General features: G+C 34.7%; 2 protein-coding genes across 5 annotated transcripts in view; both read right to left on the bottom strand.

Annotated features, from left to right (window-relative positions):
* LOC130900939 (zinc finger protein rotund-like) overlaps positions 1-25,207 on the bottom strand; it is a 167,220-nt gene extending 142,013 nt beyond the window's left edge. For 3 of the 4 annotated variants that reach the window (XM_057811957.1, XM_057811955.1, XM_057811954.1), the window contains exons 1-2: positions 24,654-25,189; positions 20,196-20,334 (exon numbers count right to left, since the gene is read on the bottom strand). In XM_057811957.1, coding sequence (XP_057667940.1) covers positions 20,196-20,333 — 138 coding nt within the window. In that variant the 5' untranslated portion in view covers position 20,334; positions 24,654-25,189. Of the gene's footprint in view, positions 1-20,195; positions 20,335-24,653 lie in introns of all 4 variants that reach the window. The other variant, XM_057811956.1, reaches the window with a different exon arrangement.
* Positions 15,175-15,732, bottom strand: LOC130900947 (insulin-like growth factor 2 mRNA-binding protein 3-A). The gene has a single exon (XM_057811966.1). It carries the CDS (start codon positions 15,640-15,642, stop codon positions 15,283-15,285), a length of 360 nt encoding a protein of 119 aa, XP_057667949.1. The 5' UTR covers positions 15,643-15,732; the 3' UTR covers positions 15,175-15,282.
* Positions 25,208-25,339: the final 132 nt, after the last annotated feature.

Raw genomic sequence — 25,339 nt, forward strand, 5'->3', positions numbered from 1 at the left:
GTTTTTGAGTGGTGTAAGTTCTTTAGTTAATGCCGAGAGACCACTGAAGATGACCAGCGTCCAGGTCGTCTTGTAACTGTTTCAACTCCGGAAACAGTGACCAAAATCAATCAAATTGTGCGTGCATATCGTCGAATGAGCATTTGGATGATTGCCGAAGCTGTAAAAGCCGATAAAAAATTTTACACATGACAAAAGTCTGTGCGAAGTTGGTGTCAAAAAATCTGACTCCTGACCAAAAGCCCTTGCGCCAAAGAGTCTGATCAGATTTGCTTGTAAAGGATCTGGTTTGAAAGGGACCTGATTTGAGTCGATGAAAGAGTAAAGCAAAAAACGGTAGAGCTTCTAAAGGATCTCACCAAAGACGACTTCCAGCACTGCTTCGATCAATGGAAAAACGTATGGAAAGGTGTAACTAGTCTCGTTATTTAATAGACAGACCTCGTATATATATATTTGGTATATACGATTTTTATTAGTGGATTTGTGACCTTTGCATTGTATATTTAAATTAATTTCTCTTTTACGAGGATCGTCCGATAAGTACCTGGTCCAACCCAGAAAACAAAAAATTTATTTAACCTTTTAATACGATTTTTCTATTTTAATAATTAATGATATTATTAATTGATTATTGCTAAATAATAGTTGTCCTAAAAGTTTTGCTGAGTGTATAAAATATATGTTGCGCCAAAAATAAAAATAAATAGAAGAAAACCATAATTGAGATTTAACATTTCTTTTTTTATCGCAAACAAACCTCGCAAAGCTTATTTGACTTTTCTCGAATTATCCGGAACATTATCCAAGTTTCTAGGAAATCATTTGAACCCAATATCCCTTTCTGTACATTACAGTTGTTTTTTATGTGAAATAATATGTTTTAATTTTCAGTTTTTCTAGTCGCAATTCCTGAATTACTATTCGAAATTTCGTTTTCCTTTCCGTTGGATTCTTCATCTTCAGAAGTAAACGCATCCTCCAAAATTTGTGTCTTCAACTTCATTTGAAGAATCATCGTCGGTAGATGGTTGTAGATAATTTTCGTCTATATCACTATCATCAACGTCTTCAACAAAATCAATGTTAAAGACAATATCTTGAAGCTTTTAGTAAATTTTATCCATTCAAAATCGAAAATTTTTAATATATAGATTATTCAGGACATAATATCCCAATACTTTAACACTATTGGGATATTTGAGCGTGACACGTTTGTTAAAAACATCTAGATTGATAAACATTTATTAAAACGAGGAAAAAGCTAATATCGAACAGCAGACAAGTTTGGACTTGTTTACGTGATAATATTTACGTAACTTTTTTTCGTTTTTTTTTCAATTATTCACTTATTTTTTTCCATATTTATCCAACTCGAGTGATTTCGTCATTGGTCGTTTCTAATTCAATTAAATAATAATTCAACTATTTTAGATTATGTACGGAATCTAGACCAACAACTCATATTCTAGTTATTTAAAGTTGTAAATCAATTTGAGAATAATGAAATATTACAGTACCATGACAATGAGATTGTTCGCGCAGACATTGTCGATAGGAATTGAACTTTAAAAGAGGAAAAGAGTTGCAAGATCACGGAGAACTTCGTAATTAAAAAGTGGTCGAGAGCAAGTCATCCTCGAGTCCTTGTCAGCTATGTGAAACTATTTATTCAGTAGCGCAACACAGAATTATTCTAATTCAAGATACTTTTTCCCAAAAATGGAAACTATAACTGTCTAGCTTTCTTCTGCCTTGCTGTAATCTTCTTACAATAAAAAAAAACAGATTATTTTTCAATATATTCTTCCTTAGCGAAGTAAAAATAGTCGAACGGGATCAGATCTGAGATATATGGTGGCTGTTCAATCTCTGTGAAGCTACATTCGAATATAGTAGCCTTGGAAAGCGAAGCAATTTAGACCGGAGCATTATGAGGAAACAAGTGCACACCAAGCCTTTTTATTTTTGGTAATTTTTGACTACCTCGATGATTTACAGTAATCCGCTGCGATCATGGTTGTATTTTGATTCGTTAATCAAAAGGATACCTTTGCAGTTCGCTTTTTTTTGGAACGAGTATTTCTTTCCGATGAAAATCGATGGAATCTCCTTTGGGTTTTGGTTTATAGTTTAATCATCTGTTACAATCAGATCACCATGTCGTGGTCATCGCTGCAAAGCTTTAAATATCATTCACAACATTCTAAACGTCGCTGTTTTTGCTCTGTGCTCGGAATTTTTGTCATATTTTAATATTGAAACATCTTGGAAACGCCGTTCTGTACGGGAATTATTTTTGTTTTGTATAAATAATGAATTAATTCATTTATGAAACTCTTACATGCATAATAACATACATGGGTTAATTTAATTAAAAATTTCCTTTCAACATTTCGTCTATATCAAGATGAGTACCAGCTAATGGTAATAAGTCATGGAAATAAAACATTATTTAGAGATTAAAAATCATATTATTGGGTTTCGTCATGCACAAATAGCAACATCGACATCAATAATAAAGTTTGTTATCAATAAAATCTCGATACTTAGGATTCAAAATTAAATAAGTAGAAAACTAAAAATTCAATTGCTATTATGAGCTTCAAAAATAGTTTCATTTAGTTTTTTTTCCATGCAATTTATTTTATTATAACCAACTAGTTGATAAAAAAGCCGGAAAGAACAAAACCTGACCGTCAATAACAGGCAAAAGCTACAAGAAGAAATTGGAAAAAAAGAAGAATTATTTAACCAATTTAGAATATGACGCTATTGGGTTCGTCGTTTTAGTTTCCTCGAGGTCTTTTTTCACTTTAAATTCGATTTACACATTCATGTTCCATTTAAAAATGGTTATGTAGTCATAAAAACTATTTTATTTCAATTCCAAGAGCCTCTTCTCAAAAAACTAAACTTAGAGGATGCTCAAAATCGTATTATATAAGGTCCAAAGTGGACGTCGAGCGGATGCTTTCATTTTGGCTGGAGGTATACATTTTGAAAATAATAAAACACCCTGTATTTCATCAACTATGAGACTTATCATGTTATCATGAAATATCCTCCATTTTTATTGCGTGAAGTAATTTACGACCTTACTGCGCATTCCGTTTTTTTTTACTGCCCAATCATCAGTTTTGTACTTCAACAATCCATCATCGTACTGCCATTCATCGGTTTATCTCTAATCAGTACCGTACTCATTATATTTGAGACCATAGAGAAATTAGATTTCGATTATGATTATGATTATGATTATGATTAATATATCAAAATACGTAAAGAAGAAAAATAATAGATTTAAAAGGGGAGAAATGTCACTAGCTACTTTATTTTATGATATAATTCCTTTTCAGAACATTTTTAAAATCGAAAAATCAAACCCAATAACGAATTTTGATAATTTTCTTCTATATGCTCTTTAACACTTATTAGAATCTATAAGCCTGTTAGCCCGATATAAAAATAAGATTTCATCAATCCTTTCGTATCAAAGTCCGTTACTGGTTTGTTCTTGGCAAAAACAAGCGATGGCGATACAATAATTTGAAATTCATCGTTTGCCATTCATGAAATAATTCCAACTGTCACTATTGTCAAGTGATCGGCCAATGGGAACAGGCAAAAGCCACGCCTACGACCAAATATAAAACAATTGCGTGCCTAAATGAATATTAGAGACTCGTTCTTATACTGAAGTTTTTTGTGAATCAACTTGATTAACGCGTCTGCACACATGAATCGACTCGATGACAATGAGACGATGTATGTAGCTGATTTTAAAATGGATTTTTAAGTTAATCGACGAAGATAAAGAATGATGTATCGAAGTGGAAACGCCATAATCATTAAGATGATTGAACATACTGATTGGTCTAAACGTGAATTCATAAAGAAAAGAAAATAGTTTTCTGCAATTCATTTACGTCAATGCTAAATATAGACCCGTCGAACTCTACTTGACGTTACTAAGTCCGATGTCCTTTGAACATTTTTGATGTCATTAAAGGTTTAAATCGTGCCCGTATCAATCCAGGACACTCACAGATAACGTAGTCTGCAGTTTAGTCCTCCTCCATACACCAAAGGCATTCCGGATCATCCTGCTGTTTGGTAAAAGACGAACGGAGTCCATCTAAATGAGCCTTCGCTTGCCTTGCGAGAAGGCCGTTGAGAGACGTGTGACCACATCAAGAATGGGTTTTGGACCCATTGGTACATCTGAATCTTGCAGTCATCACTCAACAGATTTAAAAGGACTACTTTTTAGCCGCTATAGCTTGTATGGCAGCTCTGCTTTCTGCGCAGATCGAAATTACCGTGTTTCTGTGGCGTCGATTGTGTATTGCACATCCGTAATCCATCACATCGAATACCTCGGCTTGGAAGACGATAGGGTGTTCCACAAGCGAAAAAGATTCGCTTATTTTGGAGCGATTCCTCCTAGAACCGTCTGTGTACCAGGTGGCTGCATTATCCAATATAGCGGGCTTGGAATCACCGATCCAAGGCTCACGATTAGTGATGTGTGCCACCAAACCCTTATTATCAACAGTCCAAGGAGTCATTCGGTCGCTGCTCATCGGAATGATTCACCTGTGGCCTGCAGAAAGATTTTTACATGGCCAATTGATCCAGCTCGCAGTCCTTTGTGGTAATTTCGATTTTGTAATAGTATAAAATAAAACAAAGAAAGGTTTTTGAACAATTATATATTTTTCATTTTGCTCAATGACCTTTTGCCATGTTTCATCCAGTTTCATTAATTGTTGACAGTAAACATCAGAATTGATCGTTGGGTTACTTGGAAACAGCTCAAAAACCACAGCCAAGTTCCAATAGTTTCCCAGGAGTTGCCAAAGATTTGTAAGGCTTTGTATTTTCACTAAACCTTTCCGATTCGACAATTCTGGTCGTTTTTCTTCGATTACTTCATCCAGTTTCATTAATTGTTGACAGTAAACATCAGAATTGATCGTTGGGTTACTTGGAAACAGCTCAAAAACCACAGCCAAGTTCCAATAGTTTCCCAGGAGTTGCCAAAGATTTGTAAGGCTTTGCATTATTACTAAACCTTTCCGTTTCGACAATTCTGACCGTTTTTCCTTCGATTACTTCATCCAGTTTCATTAATTATTGACAGTAAACATCAGAATTGATCGTTTGGTTACTTGGAAGCAGCAAACTACCACCGAACAGATGGCATTAGCTTTTGTTGTTTTTTATCGCTCGTTTGCCCAATTCGCATCTTGTATCGAATTGTTTAATTACCTACTCCACGTTCAGAATTAGTTAAGAGCTCGATACTTTGCAATACAAAAAAAATGCAGAATCATTTACCGATTCTACTTTATAAACGACTTGCTACGTACTGATTTAATGTTGTTATTTATTATTTTCTCAATCATAAATTGTTTACAATAAATATATTTTTGTTTTAATTATTTTTAAATAGATATATTCGTTTCAGAGGAATTCTATTTAAACTTCATCTCAATGTATTTACTTCCCAGTAAGGAGACGGCTTAACGGTCGAGGTGTTTGAAAAATGTTAAAGCATCCCATATTCTTTGAGCTCTCTGAAGATATTTCTGACATGTCTCTAGCTATGAGTAAATGCGAAGAGAATGATAATTTAACGATACTCTTGAGTAATATTTTAACGAATTGTTCAAATTTGTTCATTTCCAACGATAAATTTTATTTGGTATGGGCTGCGAAAATATGTGGGGATCGGCGCGTGGGTATTTTTATTATCCTATTCATGAATACGTGATAAATTTTGTATTACCAATACGTTTAATTCATCATCTTTTAAATATTTATTTTATAATTTTGTAATCGGCGAAACCGTTAATACAAAACAGAATGTAAACTCGGGGAGACCCCATATTTGTCAAAACCACCGGGAACGGATACTTTTATGTAAATCGATGTTTCGGCTTCCACTCGTCACCGAACCACACACAACGAACAAACCTTTCGCCGGCGAATCCAACAAAAATAAGAAAATAATACGACAACAACCAACAAAAAAAAAAATTCTAAACATGCGCAACTCACAATATGGCATCACGTACTACACAATTTTGTCATGTTAAAGTTCGTCCGCGGAGATGTGTAGATTCCCTTTCGTATTTCGCCGACTATCGAAGAAAGGAAGATAAAGATCTGGTGGTTCTTTCGATGGCGTATCTTTGTTAATTAATTGAGCTGATGGAAGAAATCGCTACCGTTAATTACGACAGTGAAGCGAAGTGATATCGTCGCGTAGTTTTTACGGACAATCAAGTGACTTATAAATGATCCGAAATATTATAATAATTAAAACATCGAAAAAACACTAAGATATTATATTTTTCTTCACAGAAAACGCATTTTCTGTTGACAAACATACAGTGCGTTTCTAAATTCATTCAGGAGATGATGCCCATCCCTTTCCGACATACCACCCTTAAAAAGTGGTGACCATAAATCTTTTTATTCACATATAAATGTTCTCAGACAAGTTTTCGATCTTAAACAGAAGATTTCAGCGTTGTACAAGGTGTCCAAAAATAGTATCGGGTATTTGTTTTCGGGCCACATCCGAGTTTTAGTCACGATGGAACAGTACTCAGGGACGCATCGCGTATTTTGCGTACGAGCGTATTATCGTAACGGTGACTGCTCAACGTCTGTATCGTGCGGAATATCGTACACGCCACGCCACGCCAAGTGACCATAGCATTAGGCAATGGATCAGGATGTTGGAAAATACAGGTGCGACAGTTAAAATTCGAAACTCTGGTCGCCCTCGTTCAGTTCGCGATGAAGAAACAATTGACGAAGTTGAGACGTCGGTTCGTCGAAATCCATCTTTATCCATCCGAAAGCGAAGCCAAGCGTTAAACATCAAAAAATCGTCCTTACATTTGATTTTAAAGGAAGATTTGCATTTTAAAGCCTATAAAATTGGTTCAAGAATTGAAGCATACGGACTATGCTAATCGCTTGAATTTTGCTAACGAAACGATGCAGCGATTTAAAAACTTTGAAAACATACTGTTCAGCGACGAAGAAAATTGTCATGTTAATAAGCAGAATTGTCGGTACTGGGCAGTCGAGAATCCGAGACGAAAGCATGAACGACCCCTGCACAGCCCAAAGGTCGTTAGTTGGGCCGCTATGTCTGCTAAAGGAATTATTGATCCTTATTTTCATGAAGATCAACGAGGCCGAGCAATCAATGTGAATAGTGATCGTTACTGAGATATGTTGCGAAATTTTTTGGTACCAGAGTTGCGGGAGTTTGCAGGTTTCAACTCAAGAACGTGGTTCCAGCAAGATGGTGCCACTTGCCATACCTCGAATGACTCGATGGAAGTTGTGAATGAATTATTCCCTAATAAAGTCATTTCGCGAAGGGGTAACATCAACTGGCCTCCCAGAAGCCCCGACCATAGCCCGCTTGACATTTTGTATGGGGATACCTTAAAAGTGAGGTTTATCAAAATAATCCAACGAACCTAACCCAATTGAAGGAAAACATCAGGTCAGAAATGGCAGCAATATCAAGAGCTTTGTGTCGACGTGTTATCGCTAATCTTCGTTCCCGTTTAGAAGAGTACCAGCAACGTAACGGTTCTCATTTGGATAACATCATCTTTTCCAAACAATTTTCCAATTCATTTGGTGTCAAAAAACAATAAAAGTTTTTATTGCTTATAAATGTGTTTTGTTTACTTCAATTTACAAATACCCGATACCATTTTTGGACACCTTGTATAGAGGTTTAACAGGTCTGTACCCTAAAATTTTTAGCAGCTGATTTAAACGAAGACTTATCAGCTTGACTGACGTTAAAAGTTCTAGACTTCTTAAAAACATCACCAAACGATACTGGAAGATCATTGGATTAAGGTTAGAAAGATAGAAGAGGTTATCGTAAGATCGGGTACCGAGTTTGATCAGTTTGAAACTTAAAGTACCCTCAGGTTTTTTTTATTCGATTTAAGAAGCCTGGATCCACCCCCTATACTACTGAAACGAAAAAATAATAAAAATATTGAATTGCAGAGGCCGGAAAGGTAAGAATCATGGATAGAAAGTCTTATTTCTTTATTAGATTGAAATATTTCTAAACAATCCCTCGTAGAACAAAGTCTGTTTTGAAAATTATAATTCGAGAACGGCCTTACCGAGATCGGGCCCCTGTGAAGACATTCGCCAATGAGGACATAAATAATCAAGCTTTGATGTATTTGTAACATTTATAATGTAGAAGTTTTCGCATCTAATAATAAAAATACGAATGAAATTTTATGGAAAAATTAAATTTGGTTGGGTAGTGATCATGTTTCGAAATCAATAGAATCACTTGGTGCTAATAAAACGATGATGAAACTCAAAAAATTAAAGATACTTCAGTTCTAATTTTAATATAGATTGATATACCCTTTGAGTTTAAACAGAACCACAGCCAAGCTCCAATAGTTTCTCACGAATTATTAAAGATGTATGAGGCTTTGCATTATCACTAAGACTATCCGATTCGACTATTCTGGTCGTTTTTCTTTGATTGCTTCATCCAGTTTCATTAATTGTTGACAGTAAACATCAGAGTTGATCGTTTGGTTACTTGGAAGCAGCTCAAAAACCACAGCCAAGCTCCAATAGTTTCCCACGAGTTGTTAAAGATGTGTGAGGCTTTGCATTATCACTAAAACTTTCCGATTCGACAATTCTGTTAGTTTTTCATTGACTGCTCCATCCAGTTTCATTAATTGTTGACAATGAACATTAGAATTGATCGTTTGGTTACTTGGAAGCAGCTCACCACCACCAAACCGATGGCATTAGCTTTCGATGTTGTTTTTCATATTTCGTTTGCACAATTCGCATATATATATATATATATATATATATATATATATATATACACGTACCAATCAAAGATGAATACAAAACGGTAAACTAAATTTAGTCGAGCGTGCCTAATCTCTAAGAACAGCGTAGCTCCGCGAGAGGCTCATTTCACTGTCCTAAGGAAACTTGAGTACTCAAGACGTGGATTCAAAACGTCTGGTTTGGATTCGTTTAATTTTTTTAAGAATAGGGGATTTTCATAATATAGAAAATAGAAAGATGTAGGTTTGTTGGTTTTCCTAAAACGTGCTAGTAGATATATCGGAGAGGAAGGTAATTTGGAATTACCAAAAAAAAGACAACTTGGAATTTTCTAAGTCAGACGTTGGTAGTGATGAAATGTTTTATTGACGAAGTTGTTCTGGGTAACGGGGGAAGGATCGAAAATGTCGCGAATAAAAAGAATTTGTCGTCTGTTTTGAGAAATAATTTTCAATTAGAAGATACTCATACAAACTATTGAACTGACAAAGTTCGAAGGATATGCTTGATGATAGAAAATTTTTATGGTATTTTCAATTTTTTTCACTATTCGCTTACATTTATAGATAATCCTTACTGACAAAAATTCCTTAGAACTTTTCAAATAACTCACTTCCTTTTTGGAAGTTTCAAATGTGTTTGTATACGTTTTTTATAAGTCCTACCATAGACTTTTAACGTTTCACAAACACGTATAAATAATTAAGAACTTGAATTCGTTTCACAAAAAGGAAATGAAATAGTTTTACACCCAAGTAATTAAGCGCAATCTTTGTTGGTGTTCTTTAACGTCTCTCAGTTTTAATAATATGCTTTATATTCATCATGGACACTGTATGAGTTTTTAGACGGTCGTCGTAAGTTCCAAAATGACTTTTACGAGGGTTATTTCGAAAGTTTTCAATTAGAAAAGGGGAAGACAGAAAAAAAAGACTTTTTCTTGCACATACTAGGGCAGTCATCTAATAGCGAGTGTATTAACCTACGAGATTATTTTTTTTTTTCTAAATAAAAGTACTATTAACAAAAAGTTAAGGTCGAAAAATGTCCGTATGGGTGTGATATTTCTAATGCCACGTTGACATTCAGAAAAATTTTCAACAATAATAGTTTTCGTAATATTTTTATAATTTCCCATGAGAACACCATAAACCACGTAACAATGAGTGCTCGCCTCGTCCATTACACTAATAAGGCGATTTCTTCAATAATTAGACAAAATGCCTCGATGGAATTTTCAGTATTCAATACGAACCACTGCAAATTTGTTTGCCGTTGATGAACGTTGTGCACAAAGGCAGTTATACCTCCTAGTTAGGCCGCAATCTAGCTTTTCCTTGTAAGAGATGTCTTTTACCGGTCAAGGTGTTTGAGAAATGCTGACGCTTCCCATGAACATTTACACGCAGAAAACAACAACGTAGACAAAAGTTGATTTTGGACGATAAGATTCGATTCAATATCAAATCTCAGGTTGATTTTTATCTATGATGTGTTAAAATTTCCAAGTCGTATACGAGGTATTTCAGAAATAACTTTACTTTTTAAATATCGCAAAAAGTTATCAACAAAATTTGAAAATATTGGTTCGAAATTATGATAAAAACATGTAATTTGGCGTTTTTTAGTTCGCAGAATCCATTTATTAAGGTTTCATACGTTCAAAATATTGATACTAACTCGTCCGCGACATAGATTGTGCAGCCGCTCCTGTTCTGTTATGATGGAAGTCTAAAATTTAGCGAATTTAACATTCTTTTTATAAACAGATAATTTCTAGGAAGTTTTTTCTATTTATTTGTTTGTTTTGGTTCTAGAATTATTGAGAAATTCTTTTTTTGTATATATATACCATTGGAAAACAGTTTAAATAAATTAGGAAATGAGAAAAACGTCTTTTTCCCGATTTAGTGTCAACTGATCAATTGGCAATACACATGTTTTAGTTCCTCTGGAGGCAGTCTAAGATTTGTATCTTTTCCTCGGCCTATTTATCGACATCAAAAGACAGTTCCCCCTCCAACCAATCCACGATTCCTTCAATCAACCAATCCAGACGTAAAGCCGAAAATTCATTAATAATAGTGAGCTAGCATCTGGTTTGTTTATTGAACAGAAATTAGACGCATCACAGAATAGAAGAGAGATTTATGGATGATAAGTTACAGTTTGAGTGGTGCTGCGCAGGTTAAAAAATGTGTGGTGACGATTTGGGAATGTTTTGGAGGAAGGACAACTAGAGACCTGGTGAAAATTGAAGACCAGCGCTTGATCGTCAGACGATTCCAAGCATACCTTGAAGTTGTTGTGGAACAATTTGCCAAAATTGTTACAGGGAATGTCAAAATTGTGATCGTATTCTTTTTATTTGTAATTTATCACGAAAACTATAGTTTGGGCGAAAATTTTTCACGGATAATGTATTCGTAGCTTTATTATAAGATGAAAATTGAATTTGAGGATATAATACGAGATTCGCCTTGTATATAGTGTTAATTTGAGATATTACAGAATCGGCGAATTCGAAAAGACTAAAAGACACACAGAAACAGTAGTCAACAACCAAGACGAAAGTAGTTGTACGAGTTGTAAGTCGTAAATCTATAGTGGGACAAGTGGAGCGGCATTTTCCTGATTTCATTCACAAGATAACGCCATCCACCGACAAGTCTCTTTATATTATAATCTCGAGGGCAGATTGGAAAAGACTAAATTCCACTACGTTGGTATCGGATATGTATCTTTTTAATACTATTATTTTTGGAACGAATCAACTTTCTCCCATAGAAATAAATGTATCCAAATTTTTGTTAAGTAGTCGCAGAACAAAGTTTATTGGCTAGCAACATTGGAATGATAAATAAAAATTTTGAAATAATCTAAACGTGAAAAATACAATCTGAAAATTGCTATTTAAGTTTTGATATGAAATGAAATATTTGTAATTAGAAATTGTTTGATTTTTCGCGTGCGTTTGAACTAATTGTCGTCAAGCACTTCTTCGGGTGTAGAAAAACGTTGATTTTTGATCTGCATACATAAGAATGAATCATTGGGTGTCAAACAAGGACCGTACGGCGAGTGACCCATCAATTCGATGTTTTAACTGTTCAAAAACGTTTTTGTTTGAATTGATGTGTGACAGCTCGTATTGACGTGTAGAAACAAATGCTGGTGTACCAGGTTCTTCGTCGCTCTAATTTGAAACTTTGAAACACAAATACAGTCGATTGTTGTTTAATTTTGGGTTCATATACATAGATCTATGATTCGTCGTCTGTCACGATCATTTGAAAATACTGCAATTGAATTTTTTGCGACACGACCTTTTGTTTAAGCGATTGTCAAATTATGGGGTAGCCAACGCGAACAAATCTTTTTGACAACCTTTTTTTATTTATACTATATTGAATGTAAACGAATTAAACTACTGTCCAAATATGCCTTAATCCCACGATATGTCTTTAAATATCAATTTACACGTTATTTTTTGCGACAACCACTATTGAACACGGGTAACCAGCAAATCATGGTGTATTGTATACGAGGGGGTACCCAAAAGTAACCGGAAGAGCATTGCCATGGGTGGAGCTTTTGTAGTACTGATTTCTGCCACTAGGGCCTGCCTAGCGCAACTCAGTTCAGTGCCGCGCGGGCCGTTAACCTGCCACGTTCTGTTTGTCACTAGTGACCGTTTTTGCTAGTGCTGTTTCACTGTTGATTCGTTTTTTTATTATAGCAAATTCAAGTGAACAACGTGCCGCTTTAAAATTTTGTTTTCAACGCTGCCGAAACTGTTTTAATGTTGAAAACTGCTAACAAAGATGATGCTATGGGAAAAACTCAAATGTACGAGTGGTTTTCTCGATTTAAAAATATGTCGATTGATGACAAAACTCGCTCTGGACGTCCATCAACTGCCCGGATCGATGAAAATGTTGAAAAAATGCGACCAATTGTTGATCAACTGTCTGAAATCAGTGGAATATCTTCTAGCTCGTTTCAGGAAACAGGTGACTGGTTCTTCCACCATAACAACGCACTTGTACACTCAGCCATCACTATTAGCCAGTTTTTGGTTTAAAATAACATAGATCCGCTACCCCACGCACCTTAGTTCCCTAATCTGGCTCCGTGCGACTTTTTCCACGTTTCGACGCTTGAAAAGGGGCATGAAAAGACGGCAATTTGAAAACATTGGAGACATCAAGAAAAGAACGAGACAGGAGTTTTCAACCATCTCTAAAGATGAGTTAAAACAGTGAAAGCTGGGACAAATAATAATTCCGGTTATTTTTGGGTACACCCTCGTATTACGAAAAACTTTTGGCTGCAGTATATAAACCGTATTAACTGGTTCTTTGAAATTTTGTCTTTTAGATACAACTAAACCAAATCTCATGTCCATTTTTTTTATCTCAAGTCTTTGGCTTTTACCAACAGTCCTGGTGCTTTATAAATATCTTCTGTATCATCTTTATCAGTCGTTTTCTGTTTACCATAAGTGATTTTTACTTCTTTTTTCATATTTTTTACGTTATTTTCCTATTTATTCATGGGTAGTTTTATTTTCAGGGCCGGATTAAGATTTATAAGACGGGCCCCCTTAAGGAATTCGGAAACCCGGAATAATTCACAAAATAATCGAAATAATATCAATACGTTAGATTTGTGGTATCAACACATCAATAAATACAGAATCATTTCCAAATGATGGGGTTCTCTTGGATCTGGTGCTACAGCCCCCCAAAGTCCCTAGCTTAATCCGGCCCTGTTTATTTTTAAATTTTTTTTTTATACGCTGCAATATATTTCTATACTATATGAAGTATTAGCAATTTTTCTAATTCTAAAATAAACAAAAATTGCAATTTTAATGTAAAAATATCAACCGTAATCGCCTGAGATCGATTTTAGTAGAAAACCTCGTAAAACAAGTAAATAAACATATGGAAAAAAAATCATTGTTTACATTTCAAAAATCACTGCTTCTTTTTTTATCTCTCAGTAGACAATATACGTTTCTCATTATCTTGTGTTGATGTGGCTTATGTATATATGCAATCGCCGGACTGGCGACGACGGGATTCAAACCGTGTTCCATCCCGGACGTAGTGCCATCAATTCTATGGGAGTGTACAACGGGATCTTAGTCGGGATTTATAGAGGCAACCAAGACGTTGATTTGTAATCGTTTATATACAAAAGATATAAATCAGCGTGTGAGATAAGGCAAAATTGGATTTTTTCTTTTAAATTTAACTATTCGTACATCATATCAAAGTATTTTAAAGCCTTTAAATGATCAGTATCACCTGATAGTTTGAGCTGTTGAAGAACTTGAGTAGCAATGATCAGTTTGAAGCTAACCAACCGATTAATTTCCTTGTCTTCGCACCATATGGTTCTAACCCATAGTTAAAATTCAACTTTCTGTTTAGAGAAATCAGAAAAGTTGTAACCTGTTGCATATTTACTTTTTCTGTTATTTAATGCTTCTTAGCTGGGATCAAGGACGCTAATTCCTTGAATGTGGCAGTGCAGGACGCTTATTATCGATTATCCTTAAAGTGAAATGAATATTTTTCACACAGGAATTCTATATGAAATAAACTAAGTTCACCTAACAGGTACAAGTGCACTTTTCCACGAAAAACAAAGATAATATGGAGAAAATCAAATTTCTGCTTTTTTGAGGTTAGAATGCGTTCAGAAACTGTCAATTAAAATATAAATTGTCGTTTAAAACTGGAGGAAAGGCCTAAGGAAAGCATTATACGTTAAGATGGATATTGTTCATATAAACGGGAAGAAAATAAGAAGGAATTAACAAGAACTAATAAAAAAATGAAGAATTCCAAAGCACCTGATCAATACGAACTAATATAAAACTGATTAAGTATGGTGGGAATGAAAAAATAATTAATAATATAGTAGAAATAGCTGATACGCTCGCTGAAACGAGAGCAGACAAACCCTTCATGAAATCTGAACCCTGAACGGTGGTATCAACTACAAAACAATATAAAAAAGATTGGAGAAGAAGGTAGATAGCAGCAAAATCAACCTACAGAGGCTGGGACAACGAAGAATAATCTCCGGGGAATCATCTGATTACTAGATTGTAGTTGCTGCGCAAAGATTTTCTTAAAGTGTAGACGACAATCTCTGCCAATTACAACATCCCACATTCTGAATTTTCTAAACACAATAGACCTTATAGATAGCGTTTTATATAATACCACAATATTCAAATATTTATAATTTATATATAAAAAAAAATTATTGATCAGAAGTAGTGACTTACATTTATTAAGATAAATCAAAGTATACAAAGATGCACGAATCTCTACAATACCATAGAACTTTTTTACTTTACTTCTGCGTATTTTAACGTCCAGACGCACTAGCTCTCATCCACGGATTACCGACGTTGATCGGAGGCGGTTCATGGAAAGCTGGATGGGGTTTCTTTTTACCTGAGGCCACCGAAGGCTCCACAACCAAAGCGGATCCTTTGTAATTGTATCCATTCAGTTTATCAATAGCTCTATCGGCAGACGACTGATCAGGGCAATCGACAAAAGCGTACCCACCTCTTTTTATAAGGATATTGGTGCAAGAAAGATTTTGATCGACAAATAATTGTCTCAATTTGATTTCGTTAGTTTCATTAGGAAGATTTCCAACGTAAAGTTTACTCATAGTTATCGGTGGTATTTTCGTCGTCGACGCCATCTGAAAACTCATAATACCCAATCTGCAAACACAAAACTTAACGTAACAGATTAAGAAAAATACGTTGACGGTTCAAATTCTCTGACATATGTATACTTGGATAGTTTGACAGTTGTGACGCGGATGTAAGTTTTTAGATCAACTATTAGTCTGTATTGGTAGCAATTAAGTTTATTGACGAAACTAGGATCAGTAAACTACCAGGTTGGAAACACCAGGTATATAAATGGATCTCCTATACCTATTATCAATCAAGGTAATATCCTTGATGTTATGGGGAAGCCATTGCCGACCACGTCTTGAGTATCCGGACTCAAATTGCGATTTAAAACAATCTAAAAGGTCAAGAACCTCCACTTGTTTTTTATGGACGTTTCACACCCATCTGATGATGGGTTTTTTTAACATTTTATGGTTTTTTAGCTGTTTTATTCTGTAGAATCTTTCGGAATATCAAATGTTTAGTAACTAAGGGTTGAAACATCAATATTTATCCTCGGATTGTTTTTATCTTCTTTCTCTTGCAAATCACGATTCTGTGTTTATAGTAAGAATTAGCACGTAAACCGTAAGGGCCGTTGAACATACTGTAAACGTTAGATTTCTTGTTAGATTTTAAATAAGAGTAAATTAGCAATTCTAAAAGGTGAAAGGACTGTTTGTATACTGACCGTATACGTATACGAGAGTTGAATTATAAAATGTGATAATTCGGGTAATTCGTTCATCCGAATATCGCTAGTATTTTGAAATCAAAATAATTTTTTTTAAATGGAAACCAAACCCTATTACATTCTAGTAACTCGAGTCGTACCTGCAGTGTATAAATACCTGAGGTTTTCGCATTTTTGTAGGTTGTATGTTTCTGTTAAAGGTTTACATTTTTCCAAAAGACAATCGGATCAATCATGAGCTTTGTCTGGTCGTCTAGAAAGAATTATGTTGAATAGCTTTGATGAACAACTGCCATGGTAGTAGTAGTATCTGATTTCTGAGCTACCTACAAATCGTAGTGCTCCGAGGAAAGACGAATTTGATACTTGTGGGATACCTAGGGAATACCAGATTTACCTTCGAACTATTCCAACGATGGCGACCTGGATGTATCGGTTTTTCAGAAAGAATATTTGGATACCAGACCTTCTCAAAAATCTTTGATATATCCAGATTGATTGTCCGGAATTTTACATATTTTTCCATAGAAATAGACAATGGGTTGATAGTAAAACAGAAATAGAAAGGAAGACCAAGGAAAAGATAGAACGCAGACAGAAAAAGAGAGGAATTTAAGGCTAGAAAACGAAAGCAAAAATAGAAAAAAAGTGAAGGGAATTACTACACTTATTAGTATACACAAATTACAAATTAATTCTCTCCGATATACCTAATACACTTTTTTAGAAAAGACGTTTGGAATTGTGAGGAATTCATTGTGTCTCGGTACAGCGAAGTGATCAGATTTCGAACGCCGAGGTCTCAGCGAAATTACGTCGTTTCCAGTGATTCGGCTCGCGCGACGAATTTAAATTTTTCAAATGAATAGTAAAGTTGTCGAATGTTGTTTATTGTGCTAAATTTAGCGCCCACACCGTTATAATATTTTGTAAAAAAGTTTAAAGCTAATCCGTTACGGTCGTACCATCGTTTTATCTCCATAAAGAACATAAAATAAATATGTAAATGAGCTTATTTCAATTTTGTTTTCCATATTACAAAATGTGCAGTCTCTCTCCACAAATTGAAATTCAATTCACCGTAAAATTTCTTATTAGACGCGTGAATAATATAATGGTAGATTAATCAACTAAAAAAAAAAAGTACAACCATTTCCGAAACGTCACTATTTTCGTATATTAGTTTCAATTGTAAGAGGTTTTCCAATAAGAGGTGTTATTTTGATATTCAAAGAAAAATGCCATTTTTTGAGATAAATGATCGGATGTTTATTTCATTATAAAGAGGAAGGTATGCCGTTAATAATGGAACACAACATCGGCCAAATGGCCGCAACGACTGCGCTTACAGGACCATATCCTGTTCATGAAATTTTCCGTAACCAAATTGCGAAGCGGCTGCCCAATGTCCTCGATAGCCTCACGAATTCCATCTTTGAGGTCTTGAATCGATGCTGGACTGTTGGCGTAGACCTTATCTTTCACGTGGCCCCAAAGGAAAAAGTCGCAAGGTGTTAAATCACAAGATCTCGGTGGCCAATTGTGAGATAACACGGTCCGGAAATTTTTCCCGTAAAAGGTCAATGGTTTCGTTGCTTGTGTGGCACGTAGCGCCGTCTTGTTGAAAGTAAACGTTGTCCAAATCAATACCATCCAATTCCGACCATAAAAAATCATTAATCATCTCTCGATAGCGCAATCCATTCACCGTAACTGTTGCTCCAGCCTCATTTTCGAAAAAGTAAGGTCCAATGACACCGCCAGACCATAAACCGCACCAAACAGTCACGCGTTGAGGATGGAGAGGATTTTCAACAATAACTCTTGGGTTTTCCGAGCCCCAGATTCGACAACTTTGTTTATTGACGCAACCACCAAGGTGGAAATGGGCCTCATCAATTAAGATGATTTTTCGATGAAATTCCGTATCATTTTCATGCATTTCAAGGACCCAATCAGCAATGAAACGACGTTGTTGATGATCGGCCGGCTTGAGTTCTTGTGTTAACTGAACTTTATAGGCCTTAAGACCCAATACGGTGTAATGACGTTTGTGGAATGGCTAATTCCAAAGAACGACGAGGAATGGACAAACCTGGGTTTTCTTCAACACTTTGGGCTACAGCAGCAATATTCTCAGTTGTTCTTGAGCGACGTGCACGGGTTTTATTCTTCACATTACTAACTTGTCCCAACAGCTCTAATTTTTCCACCAATATCTGTATTGCGGTCCGAGAAGGTGCTTCACGTCGACCCAAAAATGTTTTAGTTTTACGAACCGTCTCTGCCAAACTTTCACCATTTTTATAGTGAATTTTAATAATTTCAATGCGTTGTTGAAGCGTGTATCGTTCCATTTCCATTAATGGCGTAGTTTCTACTTGTCAAATGTCAAAAAATGACAGCTTCAAAAGTGACATTTACCGAAATAGCGGGCTGTTCAAAATAACACCTTTTATTGGAAAACCCCTTATATTTTTGATATCCACAAATTAGTATAACCACAAAAAATTCTTTCTATTCTTTCGACAGTTTGTTCCAAGCACTTTCTTTCAGGTACGTGCGATCAGTGCTTTACAGCAACCTAGGAAAAGTGTTTTCCCAAGTATATGTTAGCAACATTGAACACTGATTGGGTCTCCAGTTCAAACATGGGTTATAAACCAGATGAAGCCTTCATCTTTTCAAAGCAAAAGCTGTACCATCAAAGTTGTAGTTAATGGAGTGAGGTACTGCGTCCAATAATCAATCCGGTATTTGTGAAAGGTTACCATAAAAGATATTTGATGAAGCCTACTTCTTTTCAACAACTACTTCTGTTCGTAGTTTCAAATTTTTCCATGAAATATCTTTAGGTTTTACTAGAAGTTGGTGAAATTCCCAGCAAACCTCTATCCACATTCTCTCGAAGTGTAAAACACTAATAAACTGCAGAGCACTGCACCTGGGAGCGCTCGACATAGAAGACGAAGATCTCTGGCAAAGGATTAATGGATCAGCTGTAAACACAGGAATCTCCAGTACAGCAGCAAGAAAATGGGACACAAAGATCCTTTGGGTAAGTTTTCTACTGACTGTCCATCCGCTTCTTGCATTTCTCTGAGCTGGACTGAGTTGGACTTAAACACCAGCCAGAACCGAATGTACGGAACCACGTCTTCGATTATTTGGTAACGATGGTAAACTCTGAAAACTGAAATATGACACTTCTGATTCGCAATAGGATGACCGCTTGAGCAGTTTTATCATTTGCTGTGTCAATTTTCTATGTATCGGTTGACTTTTGATGGCTAACTGATGGCGGTGGGTCAAGTAAATAACTTTTTATAAGGGTCAGTTACTCCTAATTATCACTATTGTGAATAAGCTTTCAGATTTTATCGCTGGTGGTTTGAATTGACAACGAGGTGATTGTATATGACAGATTTTCCATCTGTCGTGTAAAAAAGAAGAAGCAACGTCATTATTCAATAAAATTATATGAATATGAATGCAAAAATAAAGTTAATAAGACATACCATTCATTTTTTTATACATCAAATATAATTACGGATGATTATATAAACATAGTAATTTATAAAATAAATGAAGTAAACGATTAAATAGTTTATTGATCGGTGTTAAGGTCAACCAGGTTGTTGTTGTTGTTATAATATTTGTTGATATTTTGATAAAAATCTGGAAAAGCGTATAGATTAAAAAAAGTGGCATGTTTCACGATATTATATTAATTTTTAATTATATATTTCTGATCCTCACGCATCTGCTTTCTGAATACATGAAAATTTTATTTTATGATTACTATCTTTTCGTTATTAATTTCACGATAACTTTTTTTTAAATTGAATAATCGATGTACATTTTGGTCCTTAGAGCCGTATACAAACTTACCTTACTCTGTGTTGCGTAATCTAAGGCTAACATACAATCGTTGTAGCCGTTTTCAGTCTTGATTGTAGTAGGCATGGGGCCGCATAGTTGTCCTAACTGGGTCCCCATGGAATCCCGGTACCAAGGGTACATATTCATTCTGTAAAAAAAAATATCACCATAAACAGAAAACGGATTTTTACGACGTAGATCAATTAGCAGATTGGATCTTAAGAAATTAATTTTTACGGAGATATTCCTCCAATTGTAAGACAATTTTATTTTTAATAAATAAACTCGCGGGTTCAATTTTGCTTTAGTAACAGGCGACGCTCTCAAAATAGTCCGGCAACGAAGCATGTTTATTCCACAGACAGTTGTGTATGTGTTCGTCGAGTAAACGCGTTTTACAATCAGACTTTTTCTTTGTGACGTCGTTACCTAATCTTTGTTGACAGTGCGGAAGACGTAGCGGAAATTTTTAAAAATGGGCTCTGTTGTCGACGCGCCGCGTTCTGATTTGTAATAACTGACGAAAATGTGGAAACGGTTTACGTTAGTTGAGCAGTGCGACTATATAGGTCACGTGGTGCACGATTCGCGACAAAATTCAACTGAAACATATACTAAAAGAAAATCTAGTCCTTTGGAAAAGTGTCCAATATGTAAGAAGTATTCGGAAGAAAGAAGAAAAAATATTTTTCACTTTTTGTCATAAATTATTCAAATTTTGAAGAATGGATAGGAAGACGATGATTTGTTGAGTGGTCCGCTCGCTCAAGTGACCTGATATCACGTGATTTCTTCATGGGGTGCTTTTTACGGACCGCGTTTTTGGTTAGAGGACTAGGCACTCTTCCCGACCTCCGAACTGCAATTGAGGAAGAATTAACGACTTTTCGCGGATAGCTTTACCTTCGTCGGACCTGTTTCGTCGTTTAGAATAGATGGGCATCAATTTAAACACTCGCGGTAACCCTTCTTCGATTCTATTTTGTAATTTAATAATCTTCCATCTGCTCTTTTTTTTTACACTAATAATTTTTTTGTTATGAGATTCCTAGAATTAATTTTGGGTAATTTTGTTGGTGATAATTGACAAACTATGTATTAATAGAGATAACGACGTTGATTTTATGAATGAATTTTAATAATCAATGAATGTGTAAAATCGAGTTAGCCGCAAGGGGTCATTCACTGTTTGTTCCAATTTTTCAAGTAGGTTATTTATGGACACGTGAATGCTGTGCAGATTCTCGCCTTCTGCCGTATACCTGGACGTTATTACGGAGCTAACCGCAAAAAAATATTCAAAAAAAGTCATTGCCGGCTACCTTACACCCAACCAGAGGCGTAACAAATAATTTTGTTACATAACCGAAGAATTAAACGGCATTTTTTAATTAACGACTATTATGGTCGAATTGTAAACATTTTTCAGTATCTTATATGCATAAGAAGTTATACGAGGCAGTACCTGGCCCAACATCAAACTCCTCAAAATAGTCATTAACTAACATTATTACCTCTTCATTATTGGAAAATATTTGACCACCGAGACATTTTTTCAAGCCTGGTAAGAGAAAATAATCCGAGAGGGCTAAATCTGGCGAATGAGGTATGGATTCAAACTTTGATTCATTAATTTTGGGCATTGCGATAACTGATATGTGAACTGGTGCAGTGTCTTAGCCAAATGCGGCCGTTTTTGCTTGATTTCTTGACTCGAACGTTGCATAATACTTGCCGTTAATAGATTGAAGATAGTTAATGAAAATTATCCAAAAAAACCGACGCCATGACCTTGCTTGCAGATGGAACGGTCTTTGCTTTCTTTAGAACCGGTTCTCCCTTTTCAGTCCATTATTTTGATTGTTTTTTTATTCGGGTGTGGAGTGATGGACCCGCGTTTTATCCATGAATCATCCACATTGCCAAACACTCGATGCAAACATCTTAATATACGTCATTTCAAAGACAATTTTGATATTTCTAATTTAAATGAATTAACTTTAATATTTCGATTACATGAACAATAATATTTGATGCAGAAAATATAAAAGCAACGGTTCAAGGTTGTTCTGCAATAATAATTAAAGCTTTTGATTAAATTAATTAAGAAACCCGCGTATGAAGTACCTCTACGTTGCCTGAGTTTGTTTAATCAAGCTTATATGTCAGAATTTTATCATTAATCTTTTTTGATATTCAATATGAAACGATCCAGTGGTGGAAACCTCGTAATTTTTCGATTTAGTTTATTGAAATGTATAATTCAAAAGATATTAACGCATAGACAAAAATTTTCATTTCAATTTTTTAATATTAATAAATTACGAAATTATATAAATAAGTCAATATAAAAATCGATTATTTTTTTCCTTTTTGTGTAATATACAATCTCAGGAATCCATAGAAAAATAACAAAGATAACAAAATATAAGTTCAAATACAACAGAAGTTCCCAAACTTTTTTTCCGTTGTAAATTTTCTAATGGACCCCTGGGTGTGCACCAGGACCACTTTGGGAATCATTGAAAACGGGAAAAGAGCGAAGGAGTTTAGGATAGAGATGGGAGTGCAACAAAGATATAATCTTAGTCCTCTTCTATTTATACTATACATGAGAAGGATTCTTAAAGTAATAAAAGAGTAGAACTATAAACTGGAGACAATAATTGTATACAGAAACCAAGAAATGGTACAAATAGATCGAAAGTAAGCAAAACAAATATACTACGTTCTTAATAAGACAATTTTTGGGCATAATCAAATTGGTGAAGACATAAAATCAAAAATATACAACTCGTTAACCGTACCTACATTGATATATGGAAGTAAATCTTTGCTAATAAACAAAAAGATATAGAATAGAATAGTAACAACGACTATGGAAAAACTGAGGCGGTAATTTCAGAAAAGCTCAAACAGGAACTAATAGGAAAAAAAATAATTTAAAGATCAAAGCCAAATAAGAAACGATATAAGAAAAGGAAGACCCAGCCCACAACTAGTAGCAAAGAAAAGGAAAAAACAATTAAAAACGAGAGTGAAAACTAAAATCCCAAAAATGATAATGATACAGATATACCCGCAGCTTGAATCTGTAGTAATGTTATCAGTATTTAATACAGCGTCTTCAATAGTAAGCAAATGGACCTCTTGTATGCCTAAATCGTCTACAGTGCTCTACACAGACGCTCTTGTCTTTATAAGTCCTATTGAAATGTCTATCCTCTCATATATTTTAGCTGTTCGCAATTTGGTACTCATTCTTAAATAAACTCCTCATCTGCATCAATTTAAATCTTCACTTTGATTGCCTTTTACATGGTCTCGTACGTTGTTGATTATTTTTCATGTGTACTGAATCACAATGGATTCTATTGTTTTCTGATATGTAAAAAAACATGCTCCACGACAACCCAAAACGTCGTTTTCAAGACTCGGACTCAAGACAAGGAATTTGCGTCCACTCAAGTGACCATTACGTGATTTTTCGTAATCCTACTTTATATAATCATGTTTTTTCGATTGTGGGGGTCCACAATATGAAAAAATTGCATCTTTCAATAGTAGAATTTATGATTATTCACTGGAACATTATTGTGTATTCTACGATTATCACAAATTTTAAAAAACCTTCTTTCTCTGTGTCTCAATCGAGGACATATTAGCTAAAGTCTATTATGTGGTAAAAATCATCATAATTTAATCAAAAGCTTTCGTAGCATACCGCAATTTTTATATCAAAACATTTTAACGATACTAATATTTAGACCTACCCTCGTATAAATATTAATTTTATACTTTTAACGGTATATCGTTGAATTGTTAAATCAGGAGTACCTACTATGATATGTAATCACGAAATAATTTAGGAAATCATTATATAACCACATCAAAAACCTCTAAACCAATTATGGATCCTAAATAGGGGTCATTACGTAACCAGAAAACGTCCAAACACATCTATAACGGCAATGTAATTGACAAGATATATAATAGGATCTTAACAAAATCAATAAAAACAAATATGTTTTTATGGATTTATTTTTAAATTGCTATAAGATTTGAATTTTTTATTTAATTGAATTTTTTTCAATATATCCTTAACTTGACAGAATTTAATTGACTTATAATATTTTTATCTGAATTTCAATGTATCTAGATCTATTTATGAACTATTTTCAAAGTCCATTAGATTAATTTATTTTATTTTTTTAAATACACAATAAAGTCATTTGACTATTATAGACAACCATCGTCGTTAAATACTTTTATCATTTAAACAAGTGTAACATTTTATAAAACAAGTACATTTCTACCTACTATGTACTAAAAATAACTATTCATATGAATAATTATAACATATATTGCATAAACCACTAATTAACGATCCTAACATAACCTATATCCTTCATTAATATCTAATGAATTTTAGCAATGGAGTTAAATAAAGAAATAAAATAAACTTACGTAAAGTTTCTTTTTTCAAATACCAGTTACAATCCACACTATAGTTTATTCACTTATCACAAAAATTTTAATAAAAGTAATATTTCAAGCCTAATTAACCATACAACACTTTACAACAAGTTTTTATGCTACTACCGAATATACGACCAAGTGTTTTTCTGCACCCGATATACACAAAAAAAAATCCACACATAAACTTTAGTAAATAGTAGATTAAAACGTAAACATATTCACCGACGAATTCCGAGAAATGTTACTTAATACGATAGATGATAATATATCATAGATGTACGAACATCGGCTAGAACGTCAAATTCTAATAAAAACTGCGGCGAGACATAGACAGTCGAACAAGCAAAGACTAAACACTTGTATTGTTTGTATAAAAAACGAACGGCGAGAAATAAAAAACATCGCAAAGTACAGTTGTGTGTAGGAGTAAAAACGCGGTCTTGTTTTTTGCTCTATCTAAGCTCGTGCCAGTTTTTTACAAAAGGAAAATCCATACACATCCCCGAGAACCCGCCAACTTGACTAACACTCAAATACGGTTTAAGCGCGACTTTGAAACCTTCGACTGCGATCGGCGACGTTCGATCTAAAGTTACGCCTACAATGTGCGTTGAAACAATGCCTCAAGTGCGATAGAAGAAAAGGCGTGTGCGGGATAGACAAAGAGGGGTACA

The sequence above is a fragment of the Diorhabda carinulata genome, chromosome X, assembly GCF_026250575.1.
Source record: "Diorhabda carinulata isolate Delta chromosome X, icDioCari1.1, whole genome shotgun sequence".
NCBI lineage: Eukaryota > Metazoa > Arthropoda > Insecta > Coleoptera > Chrysomelidae > Diorhabda > Diorhabda carinulata.

Bases quoted from the DNA above. Each gene is read 5' to 3' on its own strand.
- LOC130900947 (XM_057811966.1), bottom strand. From the start codon at position 15,642: ATGAGTTTTCAGATGGCGTCGACGACGAAAATACCACCGATAACTATG.